The following is a 16,580-nucleotide window of genomic DNA, read 5'->3' as shown; positions in this document are numbered from 1 at the left end:
GGGATCCTGAACTTAAGGTCTCCATAAACAAATTTATTGGCAATACAACATATCTCATTCCCGTCTTGAACTTTAAGCAAGACAAATAATTTCCCCCATATAAATTTGCACTCCAGGGCTCTGCCATATATTCAATAGAAAAACATGAGTACTGCTTGAATGAATGGTAAGCCTTGGAATGAGATTTCGATATACTATGCAATCACAGAAAAAGTTGCTAATGGATTATCTCATATATAATGGTATTACCATCTACTTCAAGGTGTGATATCTTTGATAAACTGAAGTTTGATCTTCTGCAATGCTCCTAGAACTTCTTTCATGTTTATTCTCTCCTCAGGAGCATCTGTCGTGCAACTTAAACTAAGTTGCAAGATAGACGATACGCATTCAATCTTCCTTTGTACCGTTTTATCTTTAGGATGAAGCAAATCTGCGTCTATAACCTGAATTACAGAATCTGGTGAGCATTTTTGTATCCAACGCCTGAGGTTTAATTCTTCTGTAAACATCTCATCCTTAGGCTTTCTTTTTGTAAATGTCTCCATCAATATAATCCCAAAGCTGTAAACATCACTACGTGTTGAAATCAATCCTTCCAGTCCATACTCTAGCATCAAAAAAATTTGAAACAACTTGTTAAAGTCAAGTACTAGTACCAGTTCACCAATTTTACATTTTTTTTCAAATTTTTTAAATTTCACATACTGTACTAGCCATTAAAAGTTGAAACTTTAATTTGAATGACATAAAAAATTTGAAATTGGAATCAAGAAAAGTCACCTGGGGCAATATATCCAAATGTAGCAAGAGTCTTTGTTTGTATCACATATTCTCCGTCTCCCAACAACTTCGCAATTCCAAAATCGCAAATATGTCCAACTATGTCTTCATCTAGGAGAATATTACTAGGCTTCAAGTCACAGTGAACTATAGGCATTGAATAGCCATAGTGGAGATATTCCAAACCAGAAGCCACATCTATCATGATACCCAACCTTTGCTTGATACTTAGGACATGATGGTTTACATGAAGCCATTTCTCAAGGCTTCCATTGGGCATGTATTCGAGCACCAAAGCCTTAAAGTCAAGGCTAGAGCAAGCAGTAATTACTCTTGTTAAATTTCGATGACGAAGGCAGCTTAAGACTTCACATTCTCGATCAAAGCTTTTAAATGCACCTTCTAGCTGCAAATCGAATACCTTTATGGCCCAAACCATCCCATTTTCACAAATTCCCTTGTAAACTGAACCAAAGCTCCCCGAGCCAAGTAAGTTACTCTCGCTGAATCCATTTGTTATGTGTCTAAGTTCATGGAAGGACACCCTTTCAAATGTCGCCATGGGAAGCAAGTTCTGAGTTGGAGCTAGAATTTTCTTTCTCAGCTTTAACCGCATCAAAAAAATTGAAATCACCAAGGCTAATATGACAGATCCTGATGCCAACAGAACAATCATGACGATCCTTTTTGTCCTTGATTCATGCTCAAATGTACTTGCACAAGGTTGGAGCCAAGGAGCGCCACACAATGCTTCATTTGAGAGAAAAGACAGGTTTGTGAAATTTGCGAATGGCCCTCCTTGAGGAATCGGTCCTCTCAATCTGTTGTAAGACACATTAAAGTATTGGAGATCTGATAGTACCTGTAATGAGTTGGGAATTACACCTTCCAGATGGTTAAAAGATAGATCCAAATGCCGTAACTGCAACATATTCTTGATGGAATCTGGTATCAATCCTTGTAGATTGTTACGTTCCAAGGAGAGTTCTTGCAAATCCTGTAGTGCTCCAATAGTGCTTGGTATGCCACCTAAGTATTGATTATTTGAAAGGTTCAAATAGACTAATGCCTTGAAGTTTCCAATTTCAGCAGGCAAAGAACCTGTCAAATAATTTCCTGACATGTCTAGCTCCAAAATATATCTGAGGCTCCAAAAGCTTGTTGGTATCATAGAACTTAAATTGTTAGAATTGAGATAAACATATCTGAGTGCTGTAACGTTTCCTAAACAAGAAGGCACCATACCAGTGAGCATATTTTTTCCAAGTCGTAATTCTCCTAAGTTCAGCAAATTACAAAACTCACTTGGAATAGCACCTAGTATTTGATTGTCGCTTAGATCTATCCTCTGAAGCTTCAAGAACCATTTGATTGTAGTTGGAATTAACCCTGTCAAACTATTGTTGTCAAAGTACAGTGCTACTAAGTTGCTCAAATTACCAATCGAACTTGGAATTTCACTTATGACTCCACAGCTACCTGCATAAAAGGATTCAAGTGAGCTAGAAAGATTTCCGATAGACTTTGGGAGGAAGCCATTCAGAGGATTCCCATTAATCCTCAAAGATTTTAAATTCTTGCAATTTGCAAGAGAGTTGATGAAGCTCAACCCGTTGGATTGCAAGTCCCCAAAAAAATCATTGTTTGTTACGGACAAGACTTCTAGTAATCTCAAGTTTCCAAGAGAATGAGGAATTGCACCACTAAAATGGTTAATGCCAATGTCTAGTACTCTGAGCCTAGAAGCATTTGAGATGGATGTTAGTATAGCTCCAGTGAATGTATTTCCCCCGAGATAGAGTTCCTCAAGATTGGGTAAGGAAACACCTAAAGTCGATGGAAGCTCGCCTGAAAAACTGTTTTCCGAGAGGGAAATAAATTGTAGTGTTGAAATATTGAAAAGTTTCAGCGTGATGGGACCTGTCAACCTATTTGAGGTCAACTGTATAGCTTCCAACTTGCTTAGATTACCAACCTCTTGAGGTACTATACCTGACAAATCAAATTGGTAACAAGAAAATGAGGTATTCGACGTGAAACAATTGGGTCAAAGAAAGAGGTAAGTAATGAGAAAATGGACATATACAGGAAATACGTAATATTAAGCACTACGGATTACAAGCTAGCAAGCATTTGAGTACAAAACGATAAAGACCAGTTCATGTAAATCCTGTTCCTAATATAGATGAACTAAGCATAAACTAGTGTAGCTTAAAAACATCTTTTCTCTCTTCATTTGAGTATCTATTGAATCGTTGCTAATTAAAAAGCTAACTCCCTTAATTTATCTAGTTCACAGTGGTCAGGTAATTGGCGTTATTTTGCATCTTGTAATTCGAAGTTTGTCAACCTAGCTGGTAACAAAATTAAAGCATGACAACATGCCAAAACTCTTGGATATCATTTGTTTAAGTATTTTTTTTTTAAATTTTTGTGGTAAAGGAAAAGTGGGTATGGGAAAGGGAAGGATGCAATGGAGACACAAGGAAACAAGGACAGGAAGAATCCACTTCGAACCTAGATTATTTTCCGAAACAATCCTTGAAGGAACACAAAATCCTGTTTTCTAACAAGTGTGTGCAAAGTAACTAAACTTAATGGAAGAGGCAATTTCAGCAAAATTAATTGAATCAATGGGTAAAGTTAGGAATGCTAATGGTAAAATTCATTGACAACTTTGGAAATGATAAAACATTTTGGTATGGCTTAAACTAAACGTATGACATTGTCAAGTGGAACACGGGAATATTTAACTTTTCTAACTCCAACATCCACGCTCTTGCTTCTCCACCATATATACCCTCTTTCTAAGTGCTCCCTCGTCTTCCTATTTCCCATTGCATCGTCTGTAAGCCCTTAATCAGATTTAGTGCAATCAATTGGGGTTGACTTATATATGGCATATTGAGATCAAGTTGATCGAACTCAGCTTGAATGCCTAAACCCGTTTTTGCTTATGCCGTGGACCAGTATGAACTAACATGTTAACAAATGAGAAAGTGGGAGACGCGCCTCACAAGTTCCGTTTCACACCATTTGGGGGTATATTAATAATTTAAATCATACTAAAAAATATTTGCATCAACCAATGACAAAATCACTATACCGGATTTACATCCGAATCTAACTTGTTCACTCCCAAATCCAATTTCTTTACTCAAAACTCCAACTTTTGTATGCCCAAAATGATTTACATTAAAGTCATTCTGATTTATATCAAGAGCAAGCTTGTATGAAATTGTGCAAGACACAACTTGTGAGGCTCGGGATCCGAAAAAGAGTCCAATTTGTACTTGCTTAGTCAAGCTCAAATTTGACTTAAAGAAAACTCTTCTTATAATGCAATAATAAAATAGAGCTGATTTCAAAATGTATGAAGCTTTTTACCTGTCATATTAGCACTCCTTATGCCTAGTATCTCCAAATTATAGAGATTGCCAATGACTTTTGGAATTTCACCTGCCAACAACTCATGACATGAGAATAAATTAAAGGGCAAAATACACTTTACTCTCCTGTGATTTAGTAATTTTCACATAACCTCCTATAGTTTTAAAAGTTATATATAATTCTTCCATAATTTGGATTAAAGTTTCAAAGTAACGGAAATGATCATTTGTAATGGAACCCATAAAAATATCGAAATTACCGTTATTTAAAAACTAAAATGGTTGAAGTGACCAAGCTATATAAACAAGTATGCATGACACTCTAACCCCATATGATTTTATGTTTTACCATATAACCCCTTCATGATTTTCAAAATATATACATAACCCCCCATGGTTAATAAATAATTTTCAACTTTACATAGGGGTACTTTTGACATTTTAGTTGACTCCATTATGGAATACAAATTCAGTGATTTTGATACTTTAATTCAAATCATAAGGGGATTATGTATAATTTTTGAAACTATAGGAAAGTTATGTGAAAAAGCATTACACCACAAGAGAATAAAGTGTATTTTGCCTTGAATTTAATTAAAGGAACCATTCACCAATATTTCTAAAGTAATTAGTGACCTCCAACAACATTCTTTTTTAATTAAATGTTCCATGTGAATTTTATAAATTTAGTCTAAAAATCCTTCAAAACCTAATGAAAATTTCTTCTTGGGTTATGAGGATTTTGAACAACTTTCAAGGGGCTAAGATGGAATTTCAGTCCAAATTCATAATTCATGCAATAAACTTACGTCAATACGTCAATTAGTCATGGATGACAATTGCCGATTATAGCTAAAAACTTTAGAAATTTTGATTGAGTAAAGAAGATTTTTTTTCTTTTTGACAAAATAAAGAAGCAAGTTAAGACATAAGAAAAATCAGACAATTTAGTTTGAAATGAATATAGATAACGTACAGGATGCGGCCAAAACTAAAAATACTTTCAAGTATGAAATGAAATAAGAAAGAAGGATGAATTGACATTATGCATGTTAGGGTAGAGTAGTCATTTTGCAAAAAAAAAAAAATTATTAGTTTGAATGAATTTCATCCATATTACCTTTCAATCTAAAGCAAAAAGAAGTTAAATGTAATATTTGAAACCACGTGACAGTTAGATGGCACATTACCACCACATGAGGGTCTTGAGTAATTTCCCCAATTTTTTTAGTGTAAGTATCTGTACCAAAAGTATTTCAAACATTCCCACATCCTTGTTTTTTTATTTTTTTTTCTAATAGAAGGGGTGAGGTTTAAGAAGCAGACAGGAAATTATTGCTTAAATCCAGTTTGGTTAAACATTAAGTATTTCCCCACGCATGTGCATCTAAACTCATTACCACTTAAACATTTAATAGTGATGAATTGATGGCTCGAAATATGCAAAAGAATTTTTTCAAAATAAAGGCAAGTTGGTAGCTTACCTGTCAGGTCTGTCCCACCCAAATATATTTGTGTAAGCGTGGTTAGATTCCAAACTCCATTTGGTATATGCCCTCTGAATCTGTTGTATGACAAGGATAAAACTTGGAGGTTTGAACATTCTCCGATGCCTGATGGAAGTTCACCTTCAAAGTAATTCCATGATAAGTAAAGCCCTTGGAGTTGTGGGAGATGATCGCAGATACGTGCTGGAAGGTAACCCGATAAGCTATTATTCGTAAAACCAATTGTTTGCAATGAGGAGAGGTTAAACAAAGCCCATGGCAGAGGGCCTACAAGTTGGTTATATTGAATTTCCAAAACTCTCAATTTTGGTAGAGCGCTAAATTCTTCTGAAAGGTTTCCCGTAAAGAAGTTACCACCCAACCCAATGACCTCTAGCTTTGTCAAATTAGAGAGCCTGCCTGATAATGAACCAGAAAATCTGTTGAATTCGAAGTTGATGTACCAGACAGCACTTAAACATCCCAACCATGATGGAAATTCTCCTTCAAAGTCATTGCTTGCAAGGTTGATGTACTTCAATCGATGGAGACGAGATAGCTCTGGTGGAAGGTGTCCATGAAAGCTGTTATTTCTAACATTTAGCCAGACTAGGAAAGAAAGATTTCCCAGTTCTGGAGGTATGGTTCCTACAATTCCCATGTAAGAAAGGTTGATGGCTGCGACTCTTTGATGGCGAGCGTTACAAGTGATTCCAATCCAGTTGCAAACAGAGTTCGAATTGGACCAGTTGGTTGGGATGATCCTTTGGGGGTCGAAAATGGTGGTTTTGAGGGCTAGAAGTGCATTCAGATCAGCAGTGTTGTTATGGTTGCCGGCAGCAATTATGCTAGCTGAGCTTGTTGTGACAAAATGCAACAGTAGCACGGCTGCAACGAAAAGAAAATAAGTTCTCTTCATTGCTTATATAGAGGTAAATAAAACTTGAGGAATGCCAAACAAATATAGAACATGGGTACATTGTGAGCTTGGGCAGGACTTATATAGCCATATATTTGCGGTTGACTTGATATATTTCCACAACACCAGGTTGAAGAATTTTGAATAAAACAGGTTCCTGATTAATTAAGTATTTACATATGTGCATTAATAAATTGCCATTACTCATTGTCCATGAGGAAGTTATAAGAATTTGACAATCCTCATCTGTTCACCTAGGTTCTATTTTGATACGTTTGCTGGTTTAAATTCTTCTTTTCTTCTTTTAAATTGCTACATATTCTGCTGGAAAACAGGAAAAAAAAAAGCTTATAGGAAATCTGTTACTCAATTTGGTGAATTTAATATAGCCTTGACTCTTATGTCTGAGACATATGCTTTTAATTTTTTATAATTTAAAACTAGGTAAAAATACGAACAGTTGACTTGTAAGTGTGAAATTGTCATTTGTACGCCATGGCCGACAAGTGTCATGGTAGCTTTTCAAGTGTATTATCGATCTCTTTCCCAGTAGTCTTGGACAATTTAAGCATCTTGTCTTGATGAAGACCTGCTGCTCAATTCTCTGGCTACAAATCAAATGGCCACCGGGGGAAGATTAATTCCTCTCTTTGGACATCATTGGGTTAGCTCCAAATAGTCGTAATAATGGTCATGGAGAATTCTAAATTGCTTGTCTTGTCACGTTAGTGTGTGCTCTCCTAGTCTATTGGTGATAATCACATATCATTACGGTCACTACCTTTAACAAGACTTGGTCACATTAAGAAGATTTTGGGTCACTTCCCTCGTAACCAACTAGTTTTGAGATAGAAGTCCAACTTCTTTATCAAAATGGGAATCATAATCTGCAATCGAGGCCATATGGTTTGTTGATGAAACAACCAAGTTCGAGACTTCAAAAGTAAGCAAATCTCGATTAAATGAAATATCTGCGTTCATTCTAACACATATTGTGAGTTGATTATAACTATATGAATTGTAAATGAAAATTTATGCCACATGTTGGACTTCGTCGCAGACGTGCAGGTTAGTTATTTTCAAATGATAAATGATAGTAATAGTTGTGGAGAATTCTAAATCGCTTGTCGTATCATTTTAGTGCATGGTCTCCTAGTCTATTAGTGATAATCACGTAACATTGCACTCACTGCCTTTATTAAGACCCGTTCAACCTTGACGGCAGCTATCTTTCCTAAGAAGCACGAGTGTCCAAGGCTCAAATTTTCTATTTCCCTGTTATTTTTTTCCAATCCAAACCAAAGGAAGAGTAGGACAAGAGACAATAATTACAGGTCTTGGCCAAGATAGTGTGATTGTAATGTTTCGGTAAACGGATTAGCTGCAGATTAATGCTTAGGCGTTAGGTGCCACATGCATTTGCTTTGAAAAATATTTTTGCTTATGTAGTTATAAGCAACACACCTTGCTGGGATAAATATAAACTCGTTGCTAGGTTACAAGTCATTAATTACAATGAACTCACAAAATAGTGGGATAAATAATTGTACATTGTCACACAAAATATATGAGTAAGCTATAATATGCATTGTTTAAGCTCTTAAACAAGGTAATGCGTAAGCCTTTTGCTCTTTTGTCAATTTGTGCTGTTTGATCTAATGGAATGGAGAGGCAAAATTGTCCTTTAATAAAAAGACAACTCTATCTGCCGTCATTCGTATAAAAGCTCATAAAAATTAGTGCTAAAGAATGGGAGAACGCACGACGAATAAGAGGAAGAAGAGTTAAAAGTTTGTCATCCCTTCATTTATTTTGTGGATGAACAATTTTATTCCTTTATTCCATTAGCTCAAACAGCAAAAATTGATAGACAGTTCAGAAGCTTGCACATTACACATTAAATTGTTTAAGAACTTAAATGATACATATTATAGATTAGGGGCCAAAAGTGTATAACAATAATAGTTTAGGAGCCAGCTGAACAATTTGCTCAATATACAATTGCGATTCCGGATGTTTATTCCTTTAATCTCAACCTCGTTTATTCGCAGGCTTTTATTAGACTTCATTTGACTATAGACGCAAGGACCCTAATTTGTGTATGGCATTCATTGGGTGGAAAGACGAGTTGAACCTTTCCTGTCTTAGTCCACAGACTGGAGAGTGGAGAGTCAACTCTTGACTTAGTCCACGGACTGGAGAGTCAAGAATTAAAGCTATTCACTAAATTGTGTTTGTTTCCTTTCGAGAAAGACAACAACATGTTTGAATTGCTTATTTTTAGAATTTTTTTTTATAAAATAATGTAGTGTAGCGTTTTGATATACGTGAGGTAATAAATATGTTTATAAAAAAAGTAAAAAATTTTTCTGTAAAAAAGTCACAATCCAAACAAAATTTAAAAACTCTAAGTGATGGTGTTCAAATCAAATTAGTGAAAACTCATAGAATGACGCAAATGCCCAGTATTCAAAGTACATTATCTCGCTTGATGTTTGTCCGAATTAGACACGGATCTAGATTTTTCCTATATGATGCGAAGTTCTATATTTGTTTGTTTCCTTGATAAATATTGTACTGATTTAGTTTACACATAAGAATGGAGATGGCCTAAAAACTTTGTGGTTAGAGGCTTACATAGCGAATACAAGTTAAATTGCCTGTTGCGTTTTACATAGTTTAATATGCTTATATTCACCATATTTCGTTTAGATTCCTATGATCCCATTCTGTCGTTCGATTACATGGAGAATAAAAGTCAAATTGCGCGTTTCTTGTCCATTTTTCCCATGTTTAGTCATTATCTGAATGATTATTTTTATGGTTGGTGCATCAGAAATGAGAAACGCAAGATTGACAAAAAGTGCGAAGAGTATCAAGACCACCATCATCTTAAACGCATTTGAACAGAGCACACTTAGAAAACGATAAAGTTGACATAGACTGATTTTTCAAAAGGTTGATAACAAAAGGGTAAAAAACAAAAAAGCCCCCTGTGGTAAGTCTAATACACAGAAAAGCCCCCTATGGTTTCAAAATATACAACACGATACCTCATGCTTTGAACTAAATTGTAAAGGTGACGGAATCCGTTAAATTTAACGGAAATGACTTATTGGAACCTAAAAAAAAAAATTTATACTTAATTTTTATCAAATATACCTATTCTACCCCTTAACCCTCAATTCTCTCTATTTAGAGAATAAAACAAATGATTTTTTTGAGCTGTCTTTTGCTTAATTATATCAGGGTATTTTAGTCATTTTGTCCATTTCCGTTAACTTTAACAGATTCCGTCACCTTTACAATGTAGTTCAAAGCATGAGGGGTCGTGTTGTATATTTTGAAACCATGGAGGACTTTTCTGTGTATTAAGTTTACCACAGAGGGCTTTTTTGTTTTTTACCCATAACAAAAACTTTTCGTGCCCGAGGCTCCTTCCACCAAGTCTCCTTTGGAATCTTTTGGAATATTGATGAGGATTTGAAAGTGACAATTAAACCCAAGAATTTAGACTTATTTAGCCCAAGCCTTTATGGACGCAAGATATGGGCTACTATTGGAAAGTTCAAGTTCAATTGACTTGGAATTGAGAATTTTGTAAAGAGTCTTCAAAATTGATAACAAGAAATGAATAAGTAGATAAATAGGCGTCATGACTCCACCAGTAAAAAAATCAGCTAAGGTCACCATGAAATCCGCTTAGACCAAATCTTCATCGGGCAACTTAATGAATTCTTATTAGATAATGATTTTTTCTTTATCAGAAACCCTTTTTTATTATTGGAGAAATTCTCATGAAAAATGAAAAATGAGGGTGCCTTGCATATATTTATGTATCCTAGCTGCTTATGTCATTTATTTGTGAATTGTATATATATGTATCGATCCATCCATCTCTAGGTTTATGTACTCCATTTTAAAGTACTTACGCTTAAAGAATATAGCGAGTGGCGATAATCTTGAAACTTTTTGTATTTAATCTTTAATTGTTCATTTAAACCTCTAAATACAATACAAAATCTTTTAAATCATTGTCCTTTTTTACTATAAATTAATGTACAAATATACATGATTTGATGTAACTTAAAGAAAAATTGTTTGAATCTTTCTTAAGTATAGATTGTTATAGGTAAAAAGTTTTAGTTTATATCAATTCCTTGTACATATTGAAACAATGTTCTTGACGCTCTTCAAATTTAATGTCCTATTCCCGATTTAATTATTTGAGAAAAATACAAAAATTTTAAGGTACTAGGTTTTCTTTCTTATTAAATGTTAAGGAAAAGAAATGACTCCATTAGATTGAAGTAAAAGGTCTCTCTCTCTCTCTCTAACATTGATTTACTTTACAATATTTTAACGTACTAGGTCTAGATAATTTGCTTAATATGTTACCTTTTTACTTCTTCAAATTTTGCAGAAAGCATTTATGTCTCGTGCAATTTGGTGATATCCATGTAAAACGACTATGTATGAAAAACTAAAAAATGCATAAACAAAAAAGGAACTGATGCTAGAGTTTGTGGTAACTATATGAAGTGGAAATTGGAGCAGCAAACCAATCAGCATAATTCAATGAAGTAGTATATACTCTTGAAATTATATTGTTGAAAGCAGTCTTCACATATTAATTTGGTCATGAATTTGCTTGCTAGGATTCACTTACCTGCCTGGGAAGATTTATGTCTCACATTGGTGATATTGGACCTCCTCATGCATGAATTATATATTTTTTTTCTTTCTCTGTTTCATAAGATTTTTTTAATGGGCTATTGTTTAAAGGGTATTTTTCGAAGTGCAATAAAAAGAGGACAAATTCCACTTTATCCCCTATAGTTTAGTGTTTTCTACATAACCCCCTATAGTTTCAAAAGTTATAGATAATCTCCTCATGCTTTGGATTAAAATGTCAAAGTGACGAAAATAGTCATTCGTAACGGAATTTTTAAAAATGTCGAAATTACCCTTATAAATACATAATACACTAACCTTGTATGGTTTTTATATTTTATCATATAAACCCCTTACGGTTTACTACTTTATCATATAACCCTCTTATAGTTTTCAAAATGTACACATAACCCCCTTTGGTTAATAAATAATTTTCAACCTTTGTAAGGGTATTTTTGATATTTTAGGTGATTTCGTTACGAGTGATCATTTCCATCACTTTGATATTTTCATCCAAACTATGAGAGGGTTATATATAGTTTTTAAAACCGTATGCGGTTATGTAAAAAATTATCAAATCACAGGGAGGTAAAGTGGAATTTGCCTTAAAAAATAACGGTAGACTGGTCACACCACACTTATTTTTTAATCCAACTTAGCTTGATTTTTAAATTGTTCTAGGAATCAAAAGTTTAAAATAGTTGATTGCAGAAATTAGAACTTTAATGTGCAATCTCCGATCGCAGAATAGTTGGGGGTGCAAACTGCAATTAGCCCTTCATTAAAGTACATATTTTTTTTTTCTTATTTATTATTCTCAGATTGAAACCGCAATATTATTAACTGTTCTTAGAAGTTTAAATTTGAAACAAAAATCTAAATTCGATGTGTCCAGAACATAGTTTTTAAAATGTACCAAAAACTGAGATAAACTAAAAGTTTTGTATTAGTCGAGGTCATAAATATTTTTTCTCAATGATATTCTATTGGATTAATTTGTCTTTGGAAGAACAACGGTCTAGAAGCTTTTGCACTGCGCTTAAAGGCTTAAATGAAGAATTCAAATTTAAGTCCAAAAAGTGCACTCACCACACTCTGAAATATAATTACTATTTTCATAGGGTACACTTAGAAATAGAACGATTGACTTATATACATACACTTGCATACATATACATACATACATATATATATACACACACACACATATGAGATGTTCCCAAATGAAGAGGTCCATTAAGAGTAAACTCACAAACTAGAGCTATTTAACAAATGTTCCCTCCATTTCGTAGCATGACGGATGGAGATGGTTGGTCATTGGCTCTGTTTGATAGGGGTGTTAAAAAAGAATCCGAAAAAGGAGTAACCGAGAAAGCTGAATTGATTCAAATAAAAAAAATAGGGTAATCAACTCATAGTTTTTAAAATAATTAGGTTACCTAGCCTACTTAAAAATTTAGATTAGAGCATGATTTTCGATTTTTAAAAACTGCAGTGACTACATTTTGATTATCATCACCCATGCGTTGAGACTTTTAGGACTTGCCATTTCGAAAGACAATATTCATGAGATTGGATAGGCTGTCAAGTTCTTATGATAAGTAAGAAATTAATAAACTGAAATCTATTCTACTGCCCTGCATTCATGCCTTGTTTATGCTGTCTTTCATGCATCTCGACTCTGTCTCTTCCTAAGATGAGTTACAGACATTTTCACTGAAGATCATTTTCATGGGACAGTTCCAGGATATGATTTGCAAATTGCAAGCTCAAGATAATATGCACAAGACACAGTGAGATAACCATGTAGCCAAATTAAGCACCAACATATATCTTCGGAGGAAAATGCAAATTGTTGATGACATTACAAGCAAACCGCTGTTAAAAAGCTACCTGAATCACATCAGGAAATACAGAAATTAACATCCCTTTTGAAAAAAAAAATTTCTTGCTCCTGTCTTGAACTTGAAGCATTTGGTTGGCGTGCCCGGAGTCAAAGGAAAGGATTCACCACAATTACACCATACGCCTCTGCCATATATTCAGAACAGAAGATACTTAAAAGTAATGCATCAACAAATACTTTCTTTTTTTTGAATAATTATCTGATATGTCATGAATTTCAAACAGAAAATTGCAATTTTTAGTTATCTTTATATAACAGTTATATACCTGCTTCAAAGGCTTGAGCCCCAGAGAATTGAAGTTTAATCTTCTGGAGTGCTTTAGGACATCGTTCATGGTCATTCTGTCCTTAGAAGCGTCTGCTGTACAACATAAAGCAAGTTCCAGGATAGATGATATGCATGCTATCTTATTCTTGACTGGTTCATCTTGAAGATGAACTACGTTCATATCCATAAGCTGAATCACAGAATCTGGTAAGCATTCTTGTACCCAACGCTGCAGCTTAGCTCTTCAGTAAACATCCCATCCTTAGGCCTCATTTTAGTGAATGTCTCCATCAATGTGATCCCAAAGCTATATACATCACAACTTGTTGAAACCAGTCCTTCTAGTCCATACTCTAGCATCAATATTGAATTAAATTCGTTTGCTAAATTCAGAACTTCGGTACTGAATAAAAAAATTTTTAATTAGTTAAAAGTCGAAACATCTTTTGACTGACATCAAAAATTGGAATTGCAATCTAGAAGAATTACCTGGGGCAATATATCCGAATGTAGCGAGAGTCTTTGTTTGTACCACACTTTCTCCATCTCCCAACAACTTAGCAATTCCAAAGTCACAAACATGACCAACCATATCTTGATCTAGTAGGATATTGCTGGGCTTCAAATCACAGTGAATCACAGGAGTTGGATAACCATAGTGGAGATATTCCAAACCACAAGCTACATCTATCATAATGTCTAGTCTTTGCATGATGTTCAAGATATGAGTGCCTGAATAAAGCCGTTTCTCAAGGCTTCCATTGGGCATGTATTCAAGTATCAAAGCTTTTAAGTCAGGGTTTGAGCAAGCACTGATGACCATAGTCAAATTACGATGACGAAGACACCGTAAGACTTCACATTCCCTGTTGAAGCTTTTAAATGCACCATCGAGCTGCAAATCGAAAACCTTTATAGCCCAAGTCATCCCATTTTCTCGTATTCCTTTGTAAACAGAACCAAAGGTTCCGGAGCCAAGTAATGCACTCTCACTGAACCCGTTTGTTATTTGTCTGAGTTCGTGGAATGATACCCTCTCAAATGTTGTATCTGGATCTAAGTTAGATGGAGACATAATTTTTCTTCTCCATTTTCTTATCACCAAAAACGAAACTACCATGGCTACAACTGCTGATCCAAGTGCCAACAACACAAACAAGACTGTCTTTTTCCTTGAACTTTGTTCCAAAGTTTGACAAGGTTGGAGCCAAGGAGCGTCACACAATGCTTCGTTTGAGAGGAAAGATAGCTTCGTAAAGTTGGCAAAAGGTCCTCCATGTGGAATTGGTCCTCTAAATCTGTTGAAGGACACATTGAAGTATACAAGATTCTGGAGTACTTCCCGTGAATTGGGAATTTCACCAGTCAAATTGTTAAATGACAAATCCAGATACTGTAATTCCAACATATTCTTCATAGATTCCGGAATAAATCCTTGCAGCCTATTATGCTTCAAGGATAGTGCCTGTAAACTCTGTAGTCCTCCTATGGCTGTGGGAATATCTCCAAGAAAGTTATTGACAGACAGGTCCACAGTTATTAGTGCCTTCAAATTTTCATTTTCAGAGGAAAAAGAACCGCTGAAAGAATTTGTGGACAAATTGAGCTCCAAGATATCCCTGAGTCTCCACAAATTTGAGGGCAAGTTAAAACTTAAATTGTTGGAGTCCAGATATAGATATCTTAAGGAAGTAATATTCCCTATGCAACTAGGAAGTCTACCAGAAAGCAGATTGCTGCTCAAACTTAATCGTCCTAAGTTCAATAAATAACATAATTCACTAGGACAGGGTCCTTGAAATTTGTTATATCCAAGCTCCATTTCCTGAAGTTTCAATAGCCCTCCAAAGGTTGGTGGAATTGTCCCTTCCAAGGCATTCTGAGACAAATTCAGGCGCAACGGATCTTCTGTGCCACACCCCGTCTCACACCCTATATCCCACTTCTTCTAATCTTGTCAAGTGTCTCTTGATAAACCAAACTCTCAAACAACCAAATCCGAACCATGTTAAATTGATTAATCGATTCACCGGGTAGAGAAACTTAATCTCTATAATCAAAACCGATTAAAATAAAAAACTATCTCACAAAATCACAATTTATCAAGGGAAAAAAGCCCTAAAACGCATTTTAACATCTGTCCTCTCGTCATCATCTTCATCATCTTCCCCATTATCTCCCAAAAATCACTCGCAATTCACACACACAAATTGATGATCCGGGTTAGACTATCTTTCTCACGCCCACAAACACTCCCGCAGTAGACTATCTTTCTCCCCCATTCACAGACACAAATTTTGCAGACTAAAATCTAGCAGGAAAATTCAAGATTTTTGAGAGGAACCCAAGTTTTATTTTCCTTTTCCCTTGGTGGGTTTCTTCGAATACCAGATCTTCTTGTAGAAATATATTTAGTTTTAGTGTAAATTTGTACTGGGTAATGGGTACACAATTCTTTAGAACTATGGGAGAAGTAACAGTCACTATTCTTTAGGCTGTGGAGTTGTTGGCGGTGCATTCTGGAGGGAAGCCCTGAGGAAAACGTTTGGCATCTGTACAATAATTGTATATCATGTAATTCTGCTGCACCCGTTTCAGTCTGGCTTGATTGGTGGCATCAAGTTCCTGAGAGAACCATGGCTTTGTGGAGTTTGATCCACAAGAAGATTTCCCAGAGCTCCATGCACAAGCATCGGCCTTGAAATTTCTCAAGGAAACAGTAAAGGGAGACTGTGACCAGTCAGTCTTGACAAGGCCGCCTCTTGTGGCCGGGTCTTTTGCATCCCATAGACTAGCGTATACCTTCATCGGCCGGTTCTTCGAATATGGAATCCCCCTTGCTTCCAAATTCTAGTGCGGGAGTGTTTGTGCGGGAAAAATCTTTGAATACCAGATCTTCTTGGTGGGTTTATTCAAAATTGCGCAACGGAAGGTCAACTGGGTCTGTTTCAACGGTGAAGATGATGACGAGAGGACAGATGTTAAACTGAGTTTTAGGGCCTTTTTCCCTTGATAAATTGTGATTTTGTGAGATAGTTTTTATTTTAATCGATTTTGGTTATAGAGATTAAGTTTCTCTGTTCGGTTAATTGATTAATCAATTTAACATGATTTGGGTTGGGTAGTTTGAGAGTTTGGTTAATCAAGGGACACT

The 16,580-nt window shown here is 35.2% G+C and overlaps 3 protein-coding genes across 3 annotated transcripts; all 3 read right to left on the bottom strand.

The window, feature by feature from the left end:
• Positions 1 to 257: 257 nt before the first annotated feature.
• On the bottom strand, positions 258 to 6,578 carry LOC113752088 (probable LRR receptor-like serine/threonine-protein kinase At3g47570). The gene is made up of 4 exons (XM_027296227.1): positions 5,657 to 6,578; positions 4,171 to 4,242; positions 784 to 2,775; positions 258 to 610 (listed from the first exon to the last, which is right to left on the bottom strand). The coding sequence occupies exons 1-4, from the start codon at positions 6,576 to 6,578 to the stop codon at positions 258 to 260; spliced, it is 3,339 nt and encodes a 1,112-aa protein (XP_027152028.1).
• Positions 6,579 to 13,268: 6,690 nt separating this feature from the next.
• On the bottom strand, positions 13,269 to 15,248 carry LOC113752087 (receptor kinase-like protein Xa21). The gene is made up of 3 exons (XM_027296226.1): positions 13,916 to 15,248; positions 13,425 to 13,597; positions 13,269 to 13,283 (listed from the first exon to the last, which is right to left on the bottom strand). The coding sequence occupies exons 1-3, from the start codon at positions 15,246 to 15,248 to the stop codon at positions 13,269 to 13,271; spliced, it is 1,521 nt and encodes a 506-aa protein (XP_027152027.1).
• Positions 15,249 to 15,916: 668 nt separating this feature from the next.
• LOC113752086 (xyloglucan endotransglucosylase/hydrolase protein 22-like) lies at positions 15,917 to 16,234 on the bottom strand. The gene has a single exon (XM_027296224.1). It carries the CDS (start codon positions 16,232 to 16,234, stop codon positions 15,917 to 15,919), a length of 318 nt encoding a protein of 105 aa, XP_027152025.1.
• Positions 16,235 to 16,580: the final 346 nt, after the last annotated feature.

This window comes from Coffea eugenioides, chromosome 11 (genome assembly GCF_003713205.1).
Source record: "Coffea eugenioides isolate CCC68of chromosome 11, Ceug_1.0, whole genome shotgun sequence".
NCBI classification, from domain to species: Eukaryota; Viridiplantae; Streptophyta; class Magnoliopsida; order Gentianales; family Rubiaceae; genus Coffea; species Coffea eugenioides.
This window is presented reverse-complemented; position numbering and strand designations above follow the sequence as displayed.